This window comes from Equus przewalskii, chromosome 4, assembly GCF_037783145.1.
Source record: "Equus przewalskii isolate Varuska chromosome 4, EquPr2, whole genome shotgun sequence".
NCBI lineage: Eukaryota > Metazoa > Chordata > Mammalia > Perissodactyla > Equidae > Equus > Equus przewalskii.
The window spans coordinates 39,404,286-39,427,093 of record NC_091834.1 but is presented as its reverse complement, the minus strand read 5'-3'; the positions used below and the strand labels follow the sequence as shown (position 1 = coordinate 39,427,093).

At 40.5% G+C, this 22,808-nt stretch overlaps 1 protein-coding gene and 1 long non-coding RNA gene across 5 annotated transcripts in view; both read right to left on the bottom strand.

Annotated features, from left to right (window-relative positions):
- Positions 1–22,808, bottom strand: part of DYNC1I1 (dynein cytoplasmic 1 intermediate chain 1) — a 282,561-nt gene that overhangs the window by 86,784 nt on the left and 172,969 nt on the right. For all 4 annotated transcript variants that reach the window (XM_070615670.1, XM_070615669.1, XM_070615666.1 and 1 more), the window contains 3 exons: positions 21,678–21,840; positions 19,327–19,426; positions 11,890–12,015 (listed from right to left, as the gene is read on the bottom strand). In XM_070615670.1, coding sequence (XP_070471771.1) covers positions 11,890–12,015; positions 19,327–19,426; positions 21,678–21,840 — 389 coding nt within the window. The remainder of the gene's footprint in view (positions 1–11,889; positions 12,016–19,326; positions 19,427–21,677; positions 21,841–22,808) is intronic.
- Positions 3,384–6,486, bottom strand: LOC139082790 (uncharacterized). The gene is made up of 2 exons (XR_011539033.1): positions 4,715–6,486; positions 3,384–3,794 (listed from the first exon to the last, which is right to left on the bottom strand). It is a non-coding gene; the product is annotated as an uncharacterized lncRNA (long non-coding RNA).

Genomic DNA, 22,808 nt, shown 5'->3' with positions numbered 1-22,808 from the left:
TCATTTGACTTAGCTGGGGTTTACATTTCATTTACTTTTAAAAAAATGATAAGATGAACAAAAGACACAATCTCTGATGACAGATATTAAGTGGGTATGGATGCAGAACCATGGATCAGTAGTTACGATCGACTAACACAATGTCTCTGTCGCTAAAACAAACTTAATTAGATCTATAATGGAAATCACCATGAGTCCGCACGAATTCTGTGCACAGGGTTTGCCTGCTCTCCCCACCATTTTTCTTTGTGTTTGTGTGTGTGTGTGTGTGTGTGTGTGTGTATGTGCATGCACTTTGCAGCTAAAGGAGCCCATTTGCTCTTATTGTGGAGCTCTTTCCAGAAATTAAAAGCCACAATACTAGTTTTCATACATGGAAAGTACTCAAAATGTGTTCCTTTCTCAGGGAACTAAATTCTGTGCCACCTTTGAAGGCCATCAACTGCTGTTTGAAACCTTCTGATTTATGCTTGTAGAATCTTTGTCCCATATTTTCTGAAAGGCTTTGAGCCATTGGGTGAACATTCTTCTAGTGGCAATTTGAACATAGCTGAATGCTTTTATTTGTGCCGCAGGTAGCACATGATAATATACATCATTATATTAATACAGAAGGTCTTTTCCAGGAGCTGTTTGCCGCTGCCCAGCTGTAGGACCAGAGGGTGGGATACTTTTGATTTTAGACACAAGGAAGGGGACAGTGGGAGCCAGGCTTTTAGGGATGGAGCCTTTCCGGGCCCCAGGCTAACTGTTATGCATCTTGTGCCAGAGAACACAGTGTGCGACATCACCGTTCACACAGAACGCCCCCTGCCCCAAGACTAAAAAACCACATAAGGCAAAATAATTTACTAAAATGTAGACCAAGGGCACTCTCTTTTAGAAATAGTATGTGCAGGGGCAAAGCTGAATAAGCCAAAGGGAAAACTTGTGCCTAAGTTGCTTATCTGCTGTTCTTAGCAAGGTGAGGGGGTCCTGGCGACACTTCGTGGGCTTTCAGAACATTCTGGCCTCACCACTTCATGCTCTGGAATTATTTTTGTCCATTTCTTCATGCTGTCTCTGTAACACAACCTCTTTACATAGTTTATCTCAGGAAATGACAATTGGCTGTCGAATCCCACACAAATTGATTGGATGTGACAGCTCAAAGGAATAAATATTCTGCAGAGAAGAAAGTTTTTACTTATTCTCTTGTATTTTCAATCCTTTTTTACTCCTTCTTGCTTAATTTTATTATTTCAATTAGATCATTTAAAAATCAACACATCGCATACCAGCCTCCCCTAAGAGCAATCATAAGATTTGATGATTTTTCTGATACACAGGCTAGGGTTTCAAATTTGCATTATTTTATCTACTGAATTAACTATGAATTCTAAACCAAACTAACGCTGCCATGTGTTTTTAAACATCTCTAATCTAAACCATCTGGAGAGGCATGGTTTTGCAAAGGCATCCCTTTCAGGACACTCTGTGGATTTTGTCACTGCTTGAGGTTTTGGCAAACCATCAACATTACTATAATTCTCTTTTATGAAATATAGCTTTTGACTAGGATTTGAGAGTCATGGGTGTGTGTGTGCATTTATATGAGTGTGGGCACTTGTGTACAATTTTTGCTCCTGTCCCTTTCTCTTTTCAGAAGACCACACTTCGAACAAACTTATTTTAAAGAAATAAAGGTTTTTGTTGTATATAAGGAATAAATTCAATTTCAACAACTCAATATAACACCAGGCCAAGTTATCAAGAAGCAAAGAAGCACTGTTAAATAACACACCTTATGGTACACGGGTGCTGGAAACACTTTTTAAACAAGTAGAAAAGGAGAAAACATCAGCTTTAGAGAACAATGACAAAAAAAGTGTAGAGAGAAAATGATTATGGCAACAATGATTTGAAGCATGTAAGATATAAACTCAGTACATCTATGGGGAGATGACAATTAAAAATCGACTAAGCTAAATCTTTTGCCTAAGAAAAGCAACATCTTTTTGATTTTTTGGCTAACAATGAAGATATCATTTTAAAATAAATCAAATATAAGCATGATAAAGCAAAGTATAGACTGCTTCTTACGATAAAGGTTAGAAAACTTTCCCCGGAAGTAAGGATGATGACTCAACATCACAAATTCTCTGTGATAATAATGCTTTCAAATAATTTCAAAAATTAACCACAAAAATTGGAAGAATAGCCCTTTTCTGAGAGCTACCATCTGAAATGAATTAAATTAATAATGTGACTACTGGGACATACGAACATCTCTGTATTCATTAATAACACGGCATGTTCAAACAACCCTTTTCATCTGATGATATTAGGCAACTTGAAGATACTCAGACAGACCAGAAGGTTTTAGTTAAGTTTGTAGAGGGGGAGAAAAAGGTCTATTTTTTAGAAATAGATGCCCTAAAGTCCAGAGGGAGGTCCGGGCCTAGAATATAAAGATACCAAAGCAACGTGCAGGCCCCCTCGGAGCTGGTAGACGTCTAGAACAGTCTTGGCAGATGCTTACCTGACCGAGGGCAGCACCACAGTCCACGCCTCTGCTGCTCACTGTGTCCTTTCCTGGAATGGGGTTCTTCTTACCCACACTTCTGAGAGAACAGGTTGCCCTACTGAGATTTCTCTTTCCTTTTAGACCACCTGGTATTCTTTTAAACCTGCTTCTGCCCTTATTAAATGTGGCAGGATCAAGGAAAAGCACAATCTGATATTTCGGAGAATGGAGGCCCCACCCAGGGTGGCCCTGGATCATGTGTCTTCAGGAGGGACAGCTATTAAAAGAGACACTAATCTGGTCTTAGATGAAAGCAGAACATTGGTCAACCCCACCTTCCTTACTGTTGCTCCAGGGTCTGTGGAGTGGGTTCAACATGGCAAATGGCCAGCTAGTTTGTAAAGACTTCAGTGCAGCCATATGACTATGTAGAGACCAGAGGGTTCCTTTACGAAGCCTGTGCCTGAGGCAATCAGTGTGAAGAACGAAGCCAAGGAAGCAAAGGCACCTGTACCTAGCACACGGCAGAAGCGGAGGAGCAGAGATGATATTCAAGCCAGTACACCACCAGTTATTAAAATAATGAGATCATTCTGTACTTGTTGGTAAGATACTTTCCCCCATGGTCTCCCAGGGCTCCCCCACTGCCTGGCCATCCTGGTCCCTCCCTCCTGTGCCCCTCAGTCACCACCTCCGAAATTCATCAGCTAAAGATGGAATGCTCGACACAAATGGGGGCGCACATCCATGCATTTGGACAGTGCCATACAGATATTTTGAATTTCATTCCTGCACATTAGATAATAATTGTAACTGATGTTCACTGAGTACCTACTCTGTGCCTGAAACTAAGTGATTTATATGTACTCATTTACTATTTTTCTTTCATGTATGACTTGCCCAAGGTCACAGAACTTCTAAGTGGTGGGAGCTGAATTATAATCCCAGGCTGTATGGGCATATAGCCCACTCTTAACCACTATGTGCTAAACTGCCTCCCAGGATTCAGTAAATATCTCATCATCATTTAGTTATGAAACAAATGTTTAAATGATTGGGATGAGAGAACTTTGGAATTGTCTCACGCTCCCTCTTCATTTGGCATTTGTACATAAAAAGCACATATAGGGATCTGACGAACGTGAGAGGAGCTGGCAAGGTGATGGAAAATAAGGCGTGGTGGGGATTGGGGCAAATTGAAGAGTTCTTGTGGAGAGGGAACAGCCTCTCTCGGCTCCAGCCAAGTGTTGCTGTGAGGACCTGGTCATGGTGGATATCCCATAAATATCTGTTGAATGAATGAATGAATCTAAGTTAGGTGAAATTTCTTTAGGAATATATACAAGCGAAAAAAAAAAAAGAATGCCAAGTTTTAAGCTTCCTCCCAAGTGACTACCATGCAGTCATAGTGAAACAACCAATTGTAAAGAGAATACTTTTATCCTTTTTTCAGCTGAGGAAGATTCACCTTGACCTAACATCTGTTGCTGATCTTCCTCTATTTTGTATGTGGGCCGCTGCCACACCATGGTCACTGACGAGTGCCGTAGGTCCAGGCCCAGGAACTGAACCCAGACCACTGAAGCAGAGTGCACCAAACTTAACCACTAGGCCACTGGGGCTGGCCCAGGAGAATACTTTAATCTTTTCAAAGCAGGTTTACCTATTGCTATAGACTGAATTATGTACCCCCCCAAATTCTCATTGCTGAAGCCCTAACCCCCAGTGTGATGGAATTTGCAGATAGGGCCTTTGAGAGGTAATCAGGTTTAGATGAGGTCATGATGTATTAGACACTAGAAGAGCTTGCTTTCCCTCTCTCTCTCTCTCTCTCTCTCTGCCATGTGAGGACATATCGAGAAGGCAGTTGTCTGCAAGCCAGGAAGAGAGTCCTCACCAGAAACCAAAATGGCTGGTACCTTCATCTTGGACTTACCAGTCTCCAGAACTGTGGGAAAATTATTTTCTGTTATATAAGCTACACAGTCTGTGATGTTTTGCTATGGCATCCTGACCAGACTAATATATCTATATTCTATTGCCTCTTGTATCCTCACAATAGTCCTAAGAAGTAGGTAGAACCCCATCAGTATTCAGCCCAGACCCCTGAGAACACCCATTTCCCTTAGACCAAAGGTCCTCTGACCTCAGGGAATGGCTGGGTGGGAGGGTGGTGAGGACAAGGGTAGTGACAGGCAGAAAACTTACTCATATTGCCATTTGGTTTTCATTACACAGCATCAATAATTCCTGGGGCAATTCCTTCATGAAGCACGACTGCAGAAAGCCCAGTTCAGACAGTTATAGCATACAGCGTTAGAAGAAAAAGAAGGACATGTAGGGAACTGAACAAAATCTTCAATGTTGGGGTTTTGTGCCTCTAACACATATGCACATTAATGGGGCAGAACAAATGCTAGCAAGTCTGAGTTTTCGTAAGAATATTAAACTTCAGTTTGATCGCTTGCGATAGGACATGGTTAGACAAAGAAAACAATTTAAAAGCAATTTGTTTGGAGGTGTATTCTCACGGCATCCTCTGCATCACGCAGCTCACTCGGTCGCTGGTACCGTACATAGTCTCCTCCACTGCTATTTTCAGATAAGGAATCGTCAGTAATACAAGCTGTTCGCTATAATCCTGGTGATAATTCTAATTTCCCTAGATGAATCCCACTGATCAATTCTGCTTCTTCTTGTGTTACTTTTTGGAGAAGATTCCAGAAAGAGGGCAGATAAAGAATGAAAGCTGGCAAGGCAGATTTTCTGCTTCCAGCTTCCTGGGCCAAAACCGAAAAAGAAGTTCCTGCTGTTTCATTTAATAAGTGTCAGTGTCTAGTTCAAGCCATGATTGTCAGACCAGTCATACGCAATTGGCATAAAAGAAGTGTCTCCAAATGTCTGCTTTTCACTTCAGCAGGTATATTTAAACTCTCTTATGTCTTTTCCTAAAGGCACAACATAGCACTGCTGTGCTGCTGTTTCTCTTGTCTGATCCATATAATTTGAATCTTTAATATAAGAGCTTAATTTTACCTCTATGTCATAGGTATTCTTTAATTTTCCATAACTGTTTACTTGGAAATGTGTATTACAGTCTATGCAGCAATGGTTGCTATTTCCTCTTCTGGGTTTCTCCAGCCTGCAGTACATCCAGAATTGCATTTGAAAACTGTTTGAGTCTTACTTACATTAGTTAGCACGTTCTTGTCCAGGGACTCTGTTCTCCAATTACTAAGCACCTATTACATGCTTTCATTTTGTCATCCCAGGAACTCATTTTGAATATCTAGCCCTAGTTGTCAAAGAACTTTCTTTTCTTTCATCTCCTTCTCTTTTTGACTTCTACTGAGTAACCACTCCTTGCCACATCCAAGAGAAAAGCTTAGAAAATGCCTTTATTTTCTTTTATCAGCAAGGCCATAAAAATGTTACCCTTCCTTTAATTAAAATAAAATAAAAATCCTCAAGTCAAATTATAACACTTCTCTGGTCGTAATATACCTTGGAAAATGCATTTAAATTAATTTATATCTTTGTGTCCATCGCTGTTTTGTCGATTTGGATTATGTACCATCATCTGGGCTGGGGGAGGGACAAAAATGATGGGAGAAGAAATCAAGTTTAGTACAATAAACCATAGTTCCACCAGAGACTGGAGGAAGTCTGCTTTCCACGACATGACAACAAAGCCTCGACAACCCCCCAGGTCCCTCTGCAGTGTGGTCAGCTAGGAGCAAAGCTGCAAGTCCTGACTTTCCATCCCTTCTTCTAACCACCAGCCCACATTCCCTCCTGTGTTACCATCACTCCTCATGGGGGAACTCTCTTCAAGGTCAGTGGGAACCTCACGCAGAACCAAATGCTGGATGGCTAAAGCCGTGAGCTGCAATCTCATCTTCGTGAGAAGTGAAGCCACATATGAGAAAAAAGTCAGCTGAGGATTTTAAACACTGGAACAAATGAGGTTAGTTGGTATCACCTCACTTTACATTCTACTTTCCGCCTGAAACAGTGAGGGTTTTAGGTCATCGTCAGTTTCATGTCATTGTCAGATAATGCTTAAAAAGAGAATGCCAAGAACAAAGAAATTAAATCGGGAAAAAATAAAAGTAAAAATAAAAACCTCTGACCAAGCCTCTAAATATAGCTTCTCCACTTACCTCAATGCAGATAATTCTAAGATATATATTTCTGATTCTATTCATTCCATTTAAAAGAGAAAGACCACACCAGGGTAAGCAACGCAGGGTGGTCAGAAGGCATAATCTAATGACAGTGTGTGGAAGCCACTACAGAAGACGGCAGGAGAGCTGCCAGACTGTGTGGTGGGGCTGAGTGGCTGATTTCTATGCAGAGTCCACCGATATTTTCCAAGTATGGACAGCTCTTATTGAAATGAAAAGAGAAAATGCAGGACCAGAGCCCACACGAAAAATTCAGTTTAGCAAAGACATGAAACTGCCCACAGAAGTAGAAGGTACTTGGCCTTACTATTCTTAACAGAGAGAAATGAGCCTTCATTCTGTAATCTTTTTATGATTAGGCTAAAAGCCTGTCAGTCTTTGCTAAAGAACACTGAACCTGATGTCTTCTTCTTATGCCTTTACTTTCTAGTGCCTGAAATGATGCTTTTCTGAGCCATTGAATTAATTTGCAATTACATCCTTGTGAAAAACATGAAGAATCTGCAGAGATCAGCAAAAAATCGATGGCTAATGTGATTATTCCAAAATGATAAAAGTACAATCATCATAAGGCACCCGCTGCTTCTCCCTATCCGCAGGAAAGAGGTTCTGACCAAGCAAACTGTCTCAATTTGAAGTTATTGCAACATCACAGGAGAGTGTGGAAACACATTCCAACTACCTGATCTCAGTGAGAGAGTGTCTAAAAGGTACCAGTTGTAAATAAATAAGCTTTACCAAACATCAGACAGGAGGTAGAAGGAGAGTGATAGGTCAGTGAGGGGTGGGTCTTCGTTTTTCTCACATGGATTTTAATTCTGTGGGCTCTCCAAATTCCCCTCTAGGTTTAGAAGATGGTAAAGAGAGCCACCTCTGGGACCACGTCTAACCAATATCTTATAAGTGGCAGGCCACCAAAAATACACCTCCAATGAACCGTGCAGCCTTTGCTGTCAAGCCCCACAGTGTCCCATCATTGGACACAGCCCAGGAGACGGCATCATGTAGACGTAGAATGAGCCTTGGATCCGGTTCTACTGCTTACTAGCTGGGGAAGTCCTAAAGTGCAAAATCTCTCAATTGGAAAAGGAGATTAATAACATCTTTTCTGCTTCCCTGTTATAAGGATCAATGAGATTATGAAGGCAGAAGTGCTAGGAAAATGTAAAATAAAAGACAAATGTAGTTATCTATAGCTATTAGAGTTCAGTGCATGGTAACCAAACCGCCCGTATCATTTTTCTCCCCACCTCACCTCCATCCACTAATTCATCTATGACTTCCCTGGGTGCCCAAGTTACTCTGGTTTGGTCTCTTATCAGCTCAGTCATACACAGTATCAGAGCACTTTTGTTTTCTTTTGGTAGCCATTGATATTTACCTGGCTTTTACCCTAACGTCATGGATATCGACTGTGGCAAGGTGTGTAACTATCCCACTATCCCAAACAGTACTCTCCCATGCACAGCGTCCCTAATGTCATGTTCAATGTGGTCTTAGGCCCATTCCCGGAAAAACAACTTGGGGTCTTCTGACTACCCACTGCAAAAGCAGATCCCAGCAACGAGTGAGCTAGAGAAAGTGAGTGTGTTTGTGAGAGTGGGGAGACGTGGAGTGGGAAGGGGCAGGCGAGTCGGTTAGGGAATTTCTCAGATACGGTCAGCTAGGAGATCAGCATCAGAGCAATAAAGGCAAGAAATGCCTCTCTAGTTTGGGTCAAAGAGGAAAATGGAACTGTGGGACAAAAATAAAAGTCCCACATTTCCAATAAAGATGCTGACTAGTTTTGCCACCTTATCATCCCCTTTCTTCATCTCTCCTCTACTTTCCAGTGGTGTTCAACTATTACTGCATATTCAAATCACTTGGGAGCGTTTAAAACTGCCCAGGCTGAACCCCAGACTAGTTAAATCAGTCTCTGTGGCAGAATGCAGGCATGAGTAATTCTTAAGGTTGCCCTGGTGATTGCAATGATCAGCTAAGATGGAAAACACAGCTCTGTTCCATTTTTTTCTATTCATCCCTCCCCCTGCCCCATGCCACACCACACACCTGCATGGTGTCACCTGGCTGAATCCGCTCCTAATGCAGCATGAGGCACTACATGGGCTTCGAGCTGACTTCCAACCAGGCTTCGCTAGTCACAGGCACCCGCCCTAGTTTCATGACTTCTCTAAGCCACAGGTGGTGAGAGGAACTTACAACAATGAATGTAAAGGGTACATTCTCAATACATATTAGTATCTTTTGCTTTTTAATAGATTCAATGTCACAGAGACATTCCCTATGTCCTCAGATTACTGTTTTTTTCTTACCTCTTAGGAAAGGTCCCATTCACTTACTGTCTAACAATTTCAAAGTTGGTCACTCTAGGTACATTTGCTATTAGCCCAAAGTGATCTGAAATTAGTAGGACTTTAGGAGTTGTGAAAGATATTGGTTTCCTGGATTGCTCTTAGATGAAATCCAGGGATGATGGTTAATTTTATGCGTCAACTTGGCTAGGCTATGGTACCTAGGTTTTTGGTCAAATACAAGTCCAAATGTTAGTGTGAAGGTATGTTTTAGATGTGATTAACATTTAAATCAGTAGATTTTGAGTAAAGTAGATTATCCTCCATAATGTGGGTAGGCCTCATCCAATCAGCTGAAGGCCTTAAGAGCAAAGACAGGCTTCCGAAGAAGTACCAAATTCTAAATCTCTCTGTCTCTGCCACCGTCTCTGTCTCCCTCCCTCCCTCTCTCTCTCTATAAATATAGACAGACAGAGTGTGTCTCTGTGGGTCTGTGTTTGTATATGTCTCTGTCACTCTCTTTCTCTATCTCTCTCTATACTATTGGTTCTGTTTCTCTGGAAAACCCTGACTAATACACGAGTGGTCCTCAGAAGGGCTTGATAATTACTTTTGCTCTGCCCACTTCTTCCTTCTCCTTCTCTCTGGAGAAGAATCAAAGTTATCCCCTTTTTCACCTTCCCAAAGCTGGTGATACATTCCGTCTCCTACAGCTAGATCAGTTTAAGAGAAATAATTGAATAACAGAAACTAGGTACTATAGTGGTATTCAGTAATTTAGGTTTTCATAAGCTTTTCTAAACATGTTTTTCATAAATATTGAGGGTCATTTATAGGAACTACTTATTATTTATATCTGAGTAGCACAATCATGATTTTCGATATCTTTGAATATGTGTTTGGTTAAACTGAGTAGCTTCTATTTGATACCTCGAGTCTGAGGGTCTTCATGGTCTTTCACACATGTCATTTAATCAAGCCCAAAGTTTAAAAGTATTAGAATGCTCATTTTCTCAGGGAGGATGCCAGGTAGAGTTTAGAACCCCCGTTTGTTTCTGGTCACCAGATGAAGTGAAGGTGGTAGCAGGAATTTGGAAAATACAGAGAAATTTTAGTCAGCATCTTTTGGTATTCAGAGTACTTCTGACTTAAAAAAAAAAAAAATCAAGAGTATATTTTCTTCTAAAATACATATACTGGATCATTTAAGGGAGAATCTAAAAGTGAAACTAAATCCTTGTTGGTAAAATCTTTAGTAAATGATCCCAAAGATACTAGGAGAGGAAAGAAACGATGCTCTTTTCAATCAGTATTGGTATTGCCTATTCTGTAATAAAACAAGTAATTTTAAAATTCCAGTTAATTACAAAGACCTTTGGAATTTGCTTCTTCACTCAGCATTATTATGCTCCTACTGACCTCTTTACTATGCAATGTTGTGAATATTAAGCACATTACCAAACTGTTATCACAGGCCACCAATAGTCAGTTAATATAATAAAAAGATTTTAATTATGATTAACATCATGTACATTGACTAAAACAATATAATATGTTACCCCTTATATTTTTTAAAATTCAAGATATGCATTCTGTAATATCAAAATAATTTAAATGGCACTGTTTTTCAAAAATGTGCTTCTGCTTATCCTATAATCCTTTTAGTATTTTCCTGGTAATTCATCAAACCTCTTGTGACTGAACAAAATTAGGATTTTGTGCTTCTATGTTTACAGAAAGAGCATATCAAGCTGACAAATTTGATAATCTTAAAAAAAAAGAAAGAAAAAACTGTTCTTATTTCAAAGGTTCAAAAAATAAAGGTTATTTACTATGCAGACCTAGACTTCTTGTTGTTTTTAAGATAGCAAATTAGAAAAACATGGCCAGAGTTAGAGGTTACTCAATCAGGTTGAAGCTGGGACTTTTATTCCAGCAGCTCCTGTTCCTCAAATTATATCTGATAATGTTCTAAAGTCTAAACATAGTTTAGTTCAAAAAGATACTCAGCTCTTAGATAGAAAATGGCACTAAGCTTCCAAGTATCAACAGGTTTCCCACCCGCTCCAGCCGATGTATTTGTATTTGGAGTAATCTGCCTCTCAGTTCCTCTGAATCATAATATTTGAGGAACTGAAACTATAAGCTGGAATGTTTGTTTTGCACTTTCCTGTGCATAATCACAGGATAGGGGTATTAATAAAGGGGTTGGGGTACTGGCCACTTCTGAGGCCTATTATTTAGGCAGAGGCAAAGCCGAATGTGTGCAAGTGTAACATAATTTCGGCCTTTATTGTATTGAATGGAAGAGAAGACAAATGTGTCAGCAGACACAAGGAGTAAAATATCCAAAACGATGTGGAATGATCTCTGCACTTGCAAACTGGAAATAGCATCTATATTTCTCAACAATTCAAGAAATGTTTGTGATAAGTATTCCCCTAAACTGGCTACAAAAATATTATCTGTAAGCAAGATGGCGCCCATAAACTTAAAATTGGCAAAATCCCACTCAGCTGCATTTAAGAAAGAGGAGGGAGCTTGAAATGGTAGTATTCTGACGATGTCCACGTGGGTGGGCAAGCACATGTTGCTGCTAAGCAGAGGAAGTGGTGTACCAGGATTTCTTCATAAGTGCGAGGTCTTTATAAACTCATCCTCATGGGGGCTGTTTTAAATAGAAAGAAAATGACACACAGTCCCCAACCAGGCTTCCTAACTGTTTGGAGAGGGTTGCCACTTTCCCAAAACATTAGGTTACTGTGGGGGAATTTTCCAAAATTGTCAACAATTCCATTTTTAAACTCAGTTCGTCCTCTCCACATAAGACAGATGCAATGCAGCATGAACTATATTTGGTCTAGAGGGGGATGTAAGTTATTTTTACTATGCTGACTCCTACCTGACAGTGGAAGACGTATTCTGGTGTGGTTTTCTTAAACTTCATGTTCCAAACCAAGGCCACTCCATCTGGTTCATGGGGAGCATCTTCATTGTTGTTGTAGGAAGCGACCATCAGCTCAGGGTACTGAATGGAAGAGATAACAAGGAGGAATTAGGCCAAGATGACAACACAAGGAAAACTTTCTTATTCCTACATACGCATGCTATATTACATACTTAAAATGGCACTTCCTTTTTAAGTTGCGGCATATTTAATACCAACTACAGACTGGACCTACTGCAATCTGGTTTCTGCCTCCAATGTTCCACAGGCGCTTGCTGGAGTCAAAAAATACCAAACTGCACACGTGGCTGGCCCTCTCTATATTATCGGACATTTGGTTACTCCCTCCTTTCTCCTACCTTGCCTTCCATTACATCATTCTCTCCTCATTTTCTTCCTGACCACTCTTTTTCAGTCCCTACAGGTTCTCCTTCTGTTACAAATTCCAAGAGGGGCTGCTGTTTGCCCTCTTTTTTATCTTTGTCTACACGTTCTCCCTGGGTGTTCTCATCTACTCCAAAGGCCTTAATAAGCATTAATATGCTGACAATGTTCAAATCTATATCTCTAGGCTTGATTTGTCTCTGAGCTGCAGATCTTAGAGCTGACTGCCTACTGGGGATTTCTCAGGGCTGTCCATAGACACATCAAATACACTGCATAGAAAAATGAGCTTACTGCCTTCTACAAAAACCTGCTGCTCTTCAATGTTCCTTCTTTTGGTGCCTTTCACTAACATTCACTTAGCTCCCCAGGCCAGACACTCCACATTCATTTTCACTCCCTCCTCTTTCTCATCCCACATACTGTGTTTCACTTCTTCCTCAATACTTTTCAAATGGATGTTTTCTTTCCATCCTTAAGGTGAGAGCCTCCTAAACTAATTTCTTGTCTGAGTGAAGGCAACAACTGCCTAATGACTTCCTGCTTCCAGACTTCCCAGTTCCCACCCTCACCTACTCCACTCTCCATTTTTTGTCAATACAACTTTATAAAACATACATTTGGCCAAGTCACTCCTCTGCTTAAAACACTTCAATGGCTTATCATTACTTTCAAGATAAAATTTAGTCATATAGAATCTTTCACGATCCGTCACTTTGTTCTTCCTCTGCTTAAGCTCTTACAACTTCCCCTTCCCCATCCTACCCCTACACCCCATGACCCAGGCTCACTGGGCTAGTTCTGAGGTTCATAGGTAAGGCCTCTGTACTTATGAGTCTGATACTCATTCTCATTGGAATGCCTCTTCTGTGTGGTTTACATCATTAACTTGTAAGACTCAATGCAGGCATCAAGTTCTCCAGACAATCCTAACTAATCATCCATCACCCCTCCTTGCCTCTCATTGGCTCCCTCGGCATTATATGTGTTCCCCAAGTAAAGCACTTGTCAAATTATATTATGATTTTTTCCTACTTGTGTCTCCTATTAGTTTGTAAGCTCTTTGAGCATAGGGACTGGCTTTATTGACCTCTGAATTTAGGGTCTAGTAAATCCCAGCACATAACAAACTTGTGCCAAAATCTATTGAATTACAAATGTTATTTTTTATTTTAGTAACTCTATACTCCATGGAAAGACCTTATATTTAATCCTTTGTTGTCAAATAATGCCAACAGTTACAGACATAAGTGCAAGAAACACAAGCAGTAAAATAGCAAGGACTCTACCTTGAGTAGAAACACCTACTCACCCTATGTGAACTCTGTGCTGTGTGTTATTAAACAAACTGAGGATGAATCTTGTGGGAAGTAATTATGAGTTAGAATACATTTCATGAAAATGCCATTCCTACCTGGGATTCCCATAAGGCACCTCCATTAAAAATAGCATCAGGATTATGGCAGATCATAGCACTCTTTGATCACAGATAATTTAATTTTTCCTTCTTTTCCACTATGCTGTGTATATATTTAACAGAAGACTGTTCTTATACATTTGAATATCAACTTTTTTTCCTATCAAAAATAATTAAACCTAAGTCTTCAATGTGGCTTTCTTCATTCTTTCAGCGCCCTCAACTTAAGAAAGCTGCAGAGCGTTGCAACTTGCTGGTTGATGCAGAGGAAGTCTAAGCCTACAACGATACACATGAATGTGGCCACCAGGAGATGTAATCATTCTTTATTAGAAAACATTCCTCAGTGGCTGAATCAAAGGCCTATTAGGAAAGGCCTTTGATTCAAAGCCCATTCAAAGAAACTAACATCCAGATAAACACAGAAGTCTCCAGACTGTCCATCTGAAGTTTAACTATGTCACATGTGAAAAGGCAACTTTATAAACATCAACACCACTACCATAGCAGCCAATGAGCAGCCAGATGTGTCTGGAATAATATCGCACAGCTTCACATCTGGGTCTCATCGCTGGCTCCTACTTATAGCTTTTCTTTTTTCCATTAAAAAATGTTTTAAATTATTTGGCTTTAAAACTCCTTTAGAAAACAGGGAGAGTTTTAATAAAATATCAGTGAAGTGCCTCAGGCGTAATTTCTATAACTGGGATCATAAGTCCTAAAGATACTGACTTCACTCTTATCTCATGTAAATTTCTATGATTTCAAAGTCTCCTCTAGCATGCATTTTTCTGTTGTTTGTTTGAACATAACTGGTTGTATTTTCTTATTCTCCAATAAAATGTAAATCTCTGAACAATTATTTAAAGCTTAAATGTTAAAATTATGATTTTAAAAAGAATATGAACAATTATGAAGTTTGTGATTATTCATGGCAATGGATTATCCAATGTTTAACCTAGGAGAATTTTACCCGGAAATTATCAGATCTTCTCTCAAGCTGTTTGTTCTTAGAGAGAAATAAAATCTGACATTTATTGGAGAGGAGGGAACCAACATGTTTTAAGTGCCCATTACGTGCCAGACACTGAGCTGGATAATGAGTTAACTCATTTGGTCCTTGCAATCCTCTAAAGTAGGCAACAGTTTTCCCCTTCCTACAGATGAAGAAGCCGAGAGTCCCCAGGTAAGTAACTTGTTCTGAGGGTTTTTGCTAATAAACCAAGAAGTGAGAACCCTGCTTGAAGTCTGTTTGGCTTCAAAGGCCATGTCCCTTCCAGTCCACTGTGGCATGTGTCACGTGCCTCCTATGCATATGTTAGGCATTGTGCCCGGTGAAATGTGGAACAAGAATGTCAACAATAACATGCTTTGCTCTGTGGGAACTCACCATTCAGTAGAGGGAGGTAAGACACATGTATGAATATCTATAACACAAACATAAAAGCAGAACACGATATGTGCTAAGAGGGAGTTGTAAGCAAGGTAAGCAAGCGAGAGGAGAAAATAACCATTTTAGATGGCATGGCTTGTGGCAGGGAGAGAAATTCGAATGGACTTGTGAGAAGAAATGAGACTCGAGTTGGGCCTTGACAGATGAGTACGTTATTAGCAGAGAAGAGAGAGAGTATGGACAAGGGCACGAATATGGGTGCAGGAGATTTCTCTTGGATATCCGCCTGTTTCACAGTGACTCTCCCATCTTTGGAGATTATCTCAATATACAGGTGTCTAACTTCCCAGGGACAACTAATTCATTGCAGGGTTGATACTTGACCCAGCTAGGCAAATCACATTCTCTAAGCTAGCTATTGTAAATTTTGAACTGAGACACAGAACCTATGGGCTGGCAAATGAGTCAGGTTATGACAGCATCCTATTGGTGAGGTCCCTCAAGCTGCCCAGGTTTCCACTCTTCTTGAGTCCCAGTTCTTCATCGTTTCCACGGATTCCCTAAGTACACCAGAGGTTCTCCAATAAATTCCCCTTTTTGCTTAAGCTAGCCAGAGGTAAAGTTTTCTTAACTAACGCAGAGTTGAAGAACATGTTCAGGAGACATCAGATGGTAGCATTTGGCTGGGAGGCAGGTTATATGAAGAGGTGAAAAAGAAGAAAGGACTGGAAATGCCCCAGGGCATCCTCACAGAAGTCACTGAGTACAGGCTAACGATTTGAGACTTTACTCTGGGGACAGTAGGAGTCACATTCCACAACTACTGCTAGTACTACTCTCACTACTAGGTCATATTTATTGAGTACTTTTTCTGTACTAGATACTTCTTAAATGTTAAGTGCTTTAAATACATTAGCTCACTTAATACTCACAGTAAACATGTGAGCTAGGTATTATCATAATTTTATGAATGAGGAAACTTAAGCCAAAAGAAGTCAGGCAACTTGTCCAAGGTAATATTGAGAGCATATAAGTAATCTGTGCAAATACCAATGTGGTAAAAGTACTTATAATGACTCAACAGTGTAGAGACTTGAGGTAGGATGACCAGTTAGGAAGCTATTTCCTAATAAAAGCAAGAAGTAGAGGGCATGACATAAAGTAGATGCCAAATCTACATGTTAGTGTATTTGAATCGGTGTCAGTGGTAGTCATTGCTACTGTAAATTCGATTGGATTTGGCAGCAAGTGAGCTGTCAGACATCACTTGGGTTTGTATCTTGGATGATTGCAATGTTGGAGGATGCAATTTACATGTGAAAGGAGTATCTATGGTGGAAGAAAGATCATGAGTCTGGTTTTGTGCAAGTCTGGGAAATCTGTTATGTGGTATGTGGATAGCATTATTGACCCCCTCTGCTACACAATGTTCAATGAGTGACAAAGTTGACATAATTCCTCAAGTGCCCAAATTTCTTCCAGGGAATAATGTTTGGTGGATATTTTGTAAATGTTGCAAAGTTAAAGTGTTCTTCTTTAAGAAGCCCAGGAGATCAAAGCAAAGCTATGCAGAAACCTTATAGTTCCTTCCTTTTTTTCCCGTCTGCTCCCTCCTGTCCCATTCAGGTAATTATCCTAGGTGTACATGTAACCATTAGACTCCAAGCTGTGCCTTTATCCTTCTTTTGTTTCTTAACATAATTAGATTGATTCTAGATCCATTTAGGAAGTCTCCATCCCATAAGCATGTAAACCTGGTCTTTTGAACCCCACAAAAGTGTTATGATATAGGAGCTGAGGGTTCCAATTCTTTCTTTCTCATGCTCCATATGAAACACATTTTTCAGAACTGCAAACCTCTTCCCTACAGTGTAGATGAGCAGGTTACACAAAACTGGTCCCTCCATGGTGGAGTTCCTGCCCTTTACAGTTTCACTTCCTGCAACAAAAACATCACACAGAACCCTACGTGGAAACAAATCCATCCATGAGCAATATGGCCCATTGCAAGCTGAGGCCAGGCAGGGACCAGCCCCGCTGATGCCGGCCCTGCTGCCTCCTCAGGAAGCATTATCAGCTGACCCGGGAACACAGTAAAAGTGCCTCTGAGGAATGTGTCAGGTAAGGTTCCTGTATAATTTCCAGACTCTGAACAAGTGAACAAGCCAAGCTAAGTGTATCCTCAGGCTTGGATCTGATTTCTGTGCACACACCCAAGAGTGCTCACAGACCACCCACGCACTGGCAGAAAGAGGCTGGGCAAACTCTGCTTGTATTAGTCTCGGCACGATCATGCACTGTGTGCTCTGTTGTTTGCATGGGAAAGGAGATTCAAGAGGAGAGAACACTCACCCACTTGGTGGCTGATGACAGTCCAGTTGTGGGGGATTACCTTCCTCTTCAGTTCTCCTGTTCCCCAGTAGAATTAAATGGGGCTCTTCACATCGTCTTTTTTGCTGCTCTGCCTACAACGCACTCTTCTCCCCTCCACTGGTCTAAATCCCAGTCTTCCGAGAAGCCCTGTCTGACCAGAGACAGATCCCAATGCCCACTAACTCTGAAAGCACTTGCTACCTGCCCATATCATTCAGCACTTATAACCTCTCCTGGTTCCAGATTCACAGGCCTTCTGCAGGAGGCAGTGGTAAACAGAATATGCCTTGAAGTGCTAAAAGACTTGGGTTCAAATCACTATTCTACCATATCCTAGTTAATTTTTAGCAAGTTACTTAGCTTCTCTGAGCCTCAATTTCTTCAGCTATAAAATGGAAATAGTCATAGTGGCTGCCTCATATGATGTTATGAGGGTGAAATAAGATAATGCCTTCAGAGCACTTGGCACTGTGCTTAGCACGTAAGAAACACAAATTAAAAGCTAGCCATGATTATTATTCCCCATAAAAGCATAGAATACAAGAAAGCAGAAACTGTGCTGTGCATAAATGCCCAGGACTAATCATTTCTTTTCCTTCATTGCTATTATTTCATTGTCATCGCAAGAGGGAAATAGCATAGTTGTCAAGAACATGGGCTCGGGGGTCAGACCACCTGGGTTCAAATTCTGGCCTCACCACAACTAGGCTGTGTGCCTTTGTGCATGTTATTTAACTGCTCAGTGCTGCATAAATTGTCAACTAATTGAGTTGGAGATTCAGCAAACTGGCTTTTGGTAAATCTACCTGCTTTTACTCTGAATGCTCCACTATGGAGTTTAGACTTTTTCTTACAGGCAATGTGGAGTTTTAATCCAGGGAGTAAAGTGATTAGATTTGCATTTTAGAAAGATTATTTGGCCAGATGTCCAGAGGGAAATCTATAAGTGGACAAGTGTGGATTGAGAAAGACAAGTTAGAAGATTAGCAATATTACAGATGTAAGATGATGAATATATGAGTGGAGAAATGGACAGTCTTGGTGACAGACTAGGTCTGGGGGATAAGGGAGAGGAAGTTGCTAATGTTAGTGATGAAAGTTCTGCTTTAGGCCCTTGGGTGTATTACAATGGCTTTATCATAGAAAGAATGCAGTAGGCAAAAAAGGACGTCAGATATGTGGAAATAGTGAGTTAGTGATTAGTTTCAGATTCTGTGGGACACCTGAGTGGATCTACCTGGTGTGTAAACCGGAAATCAGGAGTGATATTGGGTGTGAGATATAAACAGGCTGCCCATGTGGTGGTTGATCTCCCACAGAGAACGTTATCAGAAAGAAGAGTAAAGGTTGAGGACATGACCACGAGGATCCCCAGGGTAATAAAGGGAAAAGAAGTCTTGGAGAAGCGTGAGGACTAGAAGAGAGTAGAATTGTGGAACTCAGTGGAAGGATACTGTTTTTAGAAGTACCAGGAAGTCAACTAAGGCAGATGATAAAGAGAGGTCAGGGCAGATGAAAGCTTAAAAATATGCACAGAACTTGACAAATGGCAAATCATAGGTGACCTTAATGAGAGCAGTCTCATGGACAGAATGGCCTGGCTCCTTGTCTGGTATCCAGCACATAGTGAGTACTCAATGTATGTGAATAACAGAGGACAAAACGTAAACTGAAGCCTCAGTAAAATGAGAAAACCAACAGGCACAGAAGAACATTGTAGGTTAGTGAACATATCCAAAGTAGTGGAGCAAATGTCTCTTATTTTTTTATGCAAATGCCATGAGAACACAAGCCCAGTTTGTCCCATCCCAGTAACAATTCTTACCTGGAGAGACCAGTCCATACAAGTGACTACTCGATGCTTGGACCAATGCTCATCATAGAATTGACGATTGAAAGAAAGGTTGGCTCCAGCCTGGACATCCCTAGGAGGGTTTAAACATCAAAGAAAAATATGATGCTTCAGAATGGGGCTTCATCTCTGCCACTCATATTGAAGGAACGAAATGGCTAGAGCATGGCACACAATACTCTCTGAAGCCAAAGCACCAATTTATCATTTATTTATTTATTTTTGAGGAAGATTAGCCCTCAGCTAACATCTGTTGCCAATCCTCCTCTTTTTCCTGAGGAGGACTGGTCCTGAGCTAACATCTGTGCCCATCTTCCTCTATTTTATATGTGGGTTGCCTGCCACAGCATGGCTTGATGAGCAGTGCATAGGCCGCGCCAGATCCGAACCTGCAAACCCTGAGCCACTGAAGCAGAATGCCAAACTTAACCACTCGGCTACAGGGCCGGCCCCCAAAGCATTAATTTAGACAGCAAACATTGATCATAAATAAATGAACTAATGACGGTCTCTTTTATGAAAATTCCTCTCTAACCTGGTGCAGAAAAGGTGTCCACATGTTGTTCTAAGCCTGGTATGAAATGTCAAATTTGTTTCAGGTTCTCATCTGGACCAGCCTAAAGCATTCTCCTCCTCCTGCTAAGTTCTATCTTGAAGCAGAGTTTACTGGAAATCTCCCAGCAGCAAGAGAGCACTCGGAGATTCCTTGATCTTAATACCACCTTATGTAGCCTTTGACCAGAGATGATATGCATGTTTCTATTTACCTGTAATTGCTGATTGACTGTAGTGGATGCCTCCCTGCTCAATGGCAAGTGATAAGTTGTACCATGAGACAGGCATGGTGGAGAGTGGGGGATTCACCAAATGTATTAGATACTTAACACAGACCAAAACACAGACCAATCTAGAAGGATTACATTTGGCTGATATTCAACTGGCCACAAAACCTCCTTCGAAGAACGCTGCATTTGCTCCACAAGACTGAGTGTTTAAATTGAGTAATGCTTGTTCTGTGCCAGCAGCTTTTGGACCTGCATGGAAACCTGCCTAACTTTCCCAGGCTTCAGTTCAGGAATTCCTCCACACTCACCTTTTTTTCCTCTTCATTTGATTCATTCCATTGGCTTGCACCTGCATCACTTGTCTTATATAGCTTCTGTTCAGACTGGGTGACTTGGCTGCAAACTATTTACTTGGGCTCTAATCAGCTGACTTATGACCTTTTTTTCCTGCTAACCCTTCCTCAGCTCCACTGTTGTAAACTCAGGCAAGAGGTACATGCACCCAAGTAACTGCCAGGAACCCAGGGTAACAATGGGCCAGGCACTCAGAGGGAAATAGGGCCTAGAAAATCAACTGAATCACAGAATAATGGCTTTTTCAAAGAAAACAAACATCCATAACATGAATATTCAAAATATCGTTGTCTCTTTGAAGTAGTCTAACAATGCTGTCAACTGTTTAGAAGCTTTTCAGAATTCCCTTTTGAAACTGTTTTGAGAGCCTCTATTACGTTTCTCTGAGCGTCCCCAGTCACAATACATTGCCCTTTGGGAATGTATTTGAATTGTAGAAATTATAAAAAGTCAGGTCTGATGAAAAAGGCAGGTGACCTCACCTTTTCATATTGCTTTTGGCCAAAAGGAATCTGTGGCTAAAACCCAGCTATATCTTCTTCTTACAAACATCATCAAGTGTCTCCTACTATCCCCATTACGATGGTTTCCAGCCACTGCCTTTCATAATACACATGTTGTAGTCACGAAGAAAGTCATTTGAGACCATTTGCTTTTAGTTTTTTTTGTTTTATCTGTAAATATATCCCTGCAGATGTGTTTCCTAAAAGGCATGCACACATAATCTTTTGGTCTCAAAAGAGGAAAAAGTTTTCAGTCTCTGTTGTCTGTCTCCCAGACCAGTTAAGGTTTCCTGTATCTCATGTTTATTTTCTTCAGCTTCCTGTTTGCTTAGACATCAAAAATATATCTACTGGATATAACACAAATCTCCTTATGCTGTTTATAAGAATGTTTTCTCAAAGGACAATGTACATGACTCTGCCAGTCTCTATCACCTGGACTGTTCCCCAGATATCAAGTTCAAAAGCATTTCACGGAAGTGCATGATAATTACAGGGAAACTCTAAGCCAGAAGTTATAACCAAAGCCCTTAGTCAAAGCTATTCAGCAAGATCAACCCTGGAATTTCATCCTCCTCTGATTTGTTAGTTTGGGGTTTGCCTAGTCAATACATAAATGAATTTAGAATCAACAGATAACTTATCACAAATTTTCTTTTTTAAATGCACACAAGAAACTAACCCATCTTTTTCCTCTAACTCTCGACCGCTATAGTCAAAGAAGATGTCGGAGTCTTCTGCCAGTGCTCTCTCAATTACCCGTATTGTCCGATCAAAAAAGATGAGAAATTCCTCTGAATGAAGGATCTGCTGTTTTTCTTCCTCTGTCAGTTCCCTTGGAGGGGCTTTTTATGTAAAAGAGATTGTTAGGAAAGGAGAAAAAAAACAATGAAAACATTTCAGGAAGAAACCAACTCTTGAAAGATACTGCTTAGCAAGAGCATGATAAGATACAGTGAAATAAACCATTGTTAATATCAATTCTAAATTACTCCTAAATTCACACCAAAGGTTTTTGCAGATGTCTCCACCACCAGTTTTACAAAAAGATTTCATATCTGGACTAATTACTATTTTGAAGAATTGAAAAAGATTACAGATGAAAATAGATTGGTGTTTTTTAGAAATCAGTACTGAATGTTTTCTTTAGAATTGAACTTGAAAAACAGCTCAAATGGTACATAATAGAGAAATCTATAAAACTATGTATATTAGATACTACTGTAAAGCTGTACATGTTGAATAATTAAGAGCTATCTATAAAATGATCCAGACAACACCTTTCCTCTTTCCATTGGATATACTCATTTTATTTTAGATGGTCAGTTGGAAAGGCTGACTGATTGCCACATAGATTCCCCTTAAAAACTGAAACATGTGCCTCCAAACCTGCCTTCACCTAAGACATCGTCTGCTTTTAACCAAACACGTGGAACACGTCTTCTCTAAGATACCTCACAACTGTTTTTATACCTTATTTTTCTAGCATGATTAATCTTATCAAACTAAATTTGAAGATGAGCTCGAAAATGAGGCTTAACTAGTAGTGTGTCAGTGTCTGAGAGTTAGCTCACCTCCGAGTCATGATTACGTAAACTGTTGCTTCTATAGTAGGGTTTACATAAAACTGTAGAGAAATGATTAGGGACTCCCCAGGCTGAGAAACCCTCCAGGGCAGAAACTGCCAGCTGAATCTTTGTGGTTCTTCAAGAACGCCAGCTCAGCTCCTGCGCACAGAGCTTTCAACGAACATTTGATTGATTACTCTTTCAGCAGGACCAGAAGCTCTTGAAGTTTAAGCTACAGGAAGAGG